A 2,685-nucleotide genomic window follows, 5' to 3' on the forward strand; every position below is an offset into this window, starting at 1 on the left:
GAAGCCAGGCAAGAGAAAAATACTGAATGAAAGTGTGGTGAGGAGAAACATAATAAATCAGATAACGAGGGAGAGCGAAATTGTCATACCACCATTTCTGACTATGTTTATTAAAAGTCGAGGAAGAGGGGGGGGCTGATAAAGTGCAACAGGATTCAAGCATGAAATATTTATTTATTCAAAACAAACACCCAAGCCAAGGATGTAAATAATGAAGGGATGTTGAAGCCCAGCACAACAAGAGCCAAGCCCTGAGGCTCCGTGTGTGTAGCACCACATTACGGTCAAAGGCGTTTGGTTTTCTGATGCTTTTTTTCCCTTTTGCATGCTGCAGGAGCTTGCTTGTGGAGTTGAGAGTCCATCATCTATTTAGGTAAATGATGATGAAATTTACAGACCATGGATACTACAAAACACACACACAGACCTGAACCTTTCCACTGTGCAGGTGTACCTAATACTGCTGAGTCAGTGTAAAATTCATGTGTTCAACCCCAGTGTTACTTTGGTTTTACTCATTGCCACTGAATTATTTATTCCATTGTTGTCATCAGAACCCAGTGCTAAGAAAGTTAGACAGACTGACCTCCGTGTGCTTGCCGCAGACGGTGCATTTGGTTTTGAGGTTTGATTTGGGAGGATTTTGCTTGTTCTCATATGCGCCTAAGCAGCCAGTGCTGCAGAACTCCTGGAAAGACTCGCTGGAGTCGACCTGGGCCACAATGGTACCCTTCATGTTTGTGATGTCCCTGGAAAACAAACACAGAGGCTTTGTGAGGAAAACATCTCCAGAGAATGTGGATTAGATAGCATAATAAAAGCTGTGCTCATTCATGTTTATGACAACTGGAAATAAGATTTTTTTTTTTTTTTTAAACCTTCGCTTTCAATAAACTCTGTTGTTGCAACTTTACTCTTTTTTAATGAACTCCAAATGCACTGTATAATCGTAAATCCTAAATATAAAATATCTCCTTCAACGTCAGACTTACTTTTTGCACATGGTGCAGCTCTTCTTGGGGGCAGGTTTGTGTGAGAAGGCAGACAGACAGGTGGTGGAGCAGAAAAGGTGTGTGGAGCCTTTACGCTGGTAGGCTGTTTGGCCTTTTTTCAGAGGCTTTTTACAGTTTGCACAGGTCACCTGGAACGAGCAAACATAGTAATGATTGAACTGCAGGAAGTAACGAATACAGGGAAAGGGTCTTAAAAATTTCTAAAGAAAGTTTCAGTGCACTGTTTGCATAAATTATGTACAGCATGTAGTAGGAAGTGGGTAGCAGATTAGATTAACATACTTAAATATGTTTATACTTAAATCATACTTTTACTAAAAATATAAAAAGGGTTTGCACTATAACTAACGCAATTACACAGGACTTGAATGACCACAGTGGATCACCTTGACTGTCCTGGGCTGTGGCTGGGAGCCTGAGGAGGAAGTAGTTGAGGAAGACTGGCCTGGAGGTTTGGGCAGCGAAGTGGCTGGTGATGGAGAGTCCACCCCTGTCTGTTTTTGGTTGCGGGGGACTGAAGCTGACTGAGAAATCCAAGAATCTGCAGGGAAAGATGGAAAGAAAGTTACCTGGAATGTTTTTTAAAATTGTATATAAATATATATAATGCTATGTCTGCACTAAACATTGATCTGCTATACAGACATGAAACAATGACAACAATAATTTTAAGTAAATAAAGAAATAAACCTCCAGAAGTCATATTTAGAGGACTAGCTCCTGACAACAGCACCATCTAGAGTCTACATGGAGGTTGACAGGAACTGCCAAAAGGCTGGCATATAAACTCAAGTCCAGAAAGTGTATGATGAGCAAACACCAAACTTCCTGTAGATCTGCAATATCGCACATTTTGTTTAAGCACCAAATTTTCCAAAAAGTAAAAGAGTGGAGGGGGAGCTGTTAGTCAAGGATTTTAAAACTAATTTAATCAATTCTTACAATCACAGCCTAAACAAAGATTCCATCAAAAGCATGCTTTTGATTGGTCAATTCAATGCTTTGCTGAATGACACACTGTGCTGTTACAGAAGTCGAGCTGTGTTAAACTTTCAGTCAGACGGATCTGAGTTTGAGGAAATCATATTAGACAATACATAAAGAAATGCAGGCTGACCAACAATCTAACTGTCTTTCTGGTAATTCCAACTGAGAAAGGTTTGATGCTAATTTACATAAGGTTTACATATGAAAACACAGTGAGTGTGTTCACATGGACACTGTTATCCAGGTTATCAAGCTGGTGTATGGGTATGACTACTGTCTGCCGCATGTGCTGGTGTCTGCAAAACTTAAACACAAAATCCACACCATGACATTCATGGAACCATTAAATTAGAAAGATTCGTTGTGGCTGTTGACCTGACATTATCCTGTGACCCGTCTAAACAGATAAGGACATTTTTCTCCCACCTATGTATTATTTAATTCCATCATTAGTTAAGAGATCGACGATCTCTTAAGTTAGGAGTAAAAATGACTACAGAAACAGAAAACAGCATCACCAATCTGAATAAAATCCACCTGAACACAAAAGTTGTCTAAAGTTTCTGGCCAAAGATATTAATCTGCACCTGACTGACTCTAGGATTGTGATTATATTAATTGTCAACGAGACATCCAGCACCCATTTTCTTCTTTATTTGAATTAGTATGAGCAACCCTCCATTCA

At 39.6% G+C, this 2,685-nt stretch overlaps 1 protein-coding gene across 1 annotated transcript in view; it reads right to left on the reverse strand.

The window, feature by feature from the left end:
* zmym2 (zinc finger, MYM-type 2) overlaps positions 1 to 2,685 on the reverse strand; it is a 34,236-nt gene that overhangs the window by 17,947 nt on the left and 13,604 nt on the right. The window contains exons 4-6 of the mRNA XM_013913877.1: positions 1,400 to 1,554; positions 993 to 1,141; positions 587 to 749 (exon numbers count right to left, since the gene is read on the reverse strand). Of these exons, the coding sequence (XP_013769331.1) occupies positions 587 to 749; positions 993 to 1,141; positions 1,400 to 1,554 (467 nt within the window). The remainder of the gene's footprint in view (positions 1 to 586; positions 750 to 992; positions 1,142 to 1,399; positions 1,555 to 2,685) is intronic.

The sequence above is a fragment of the Pundamilia nyererei genome, unplaced genomic scaffold (assembly GCF_000239375.1).
Source record: "Pundamilia nyererei isolate P.nyererei 1_Seehausen unplaced genomic scaffold, PunNye1.0 scaffold00157, whole genome shotgun sequence".
Classification (NCBI taxonomy): Eukaryota; Metazoa; Chordata; class Actinopteri; order Cichliformes; family Cichlidae; genus Pundamilia; species Pundamilia nyererei.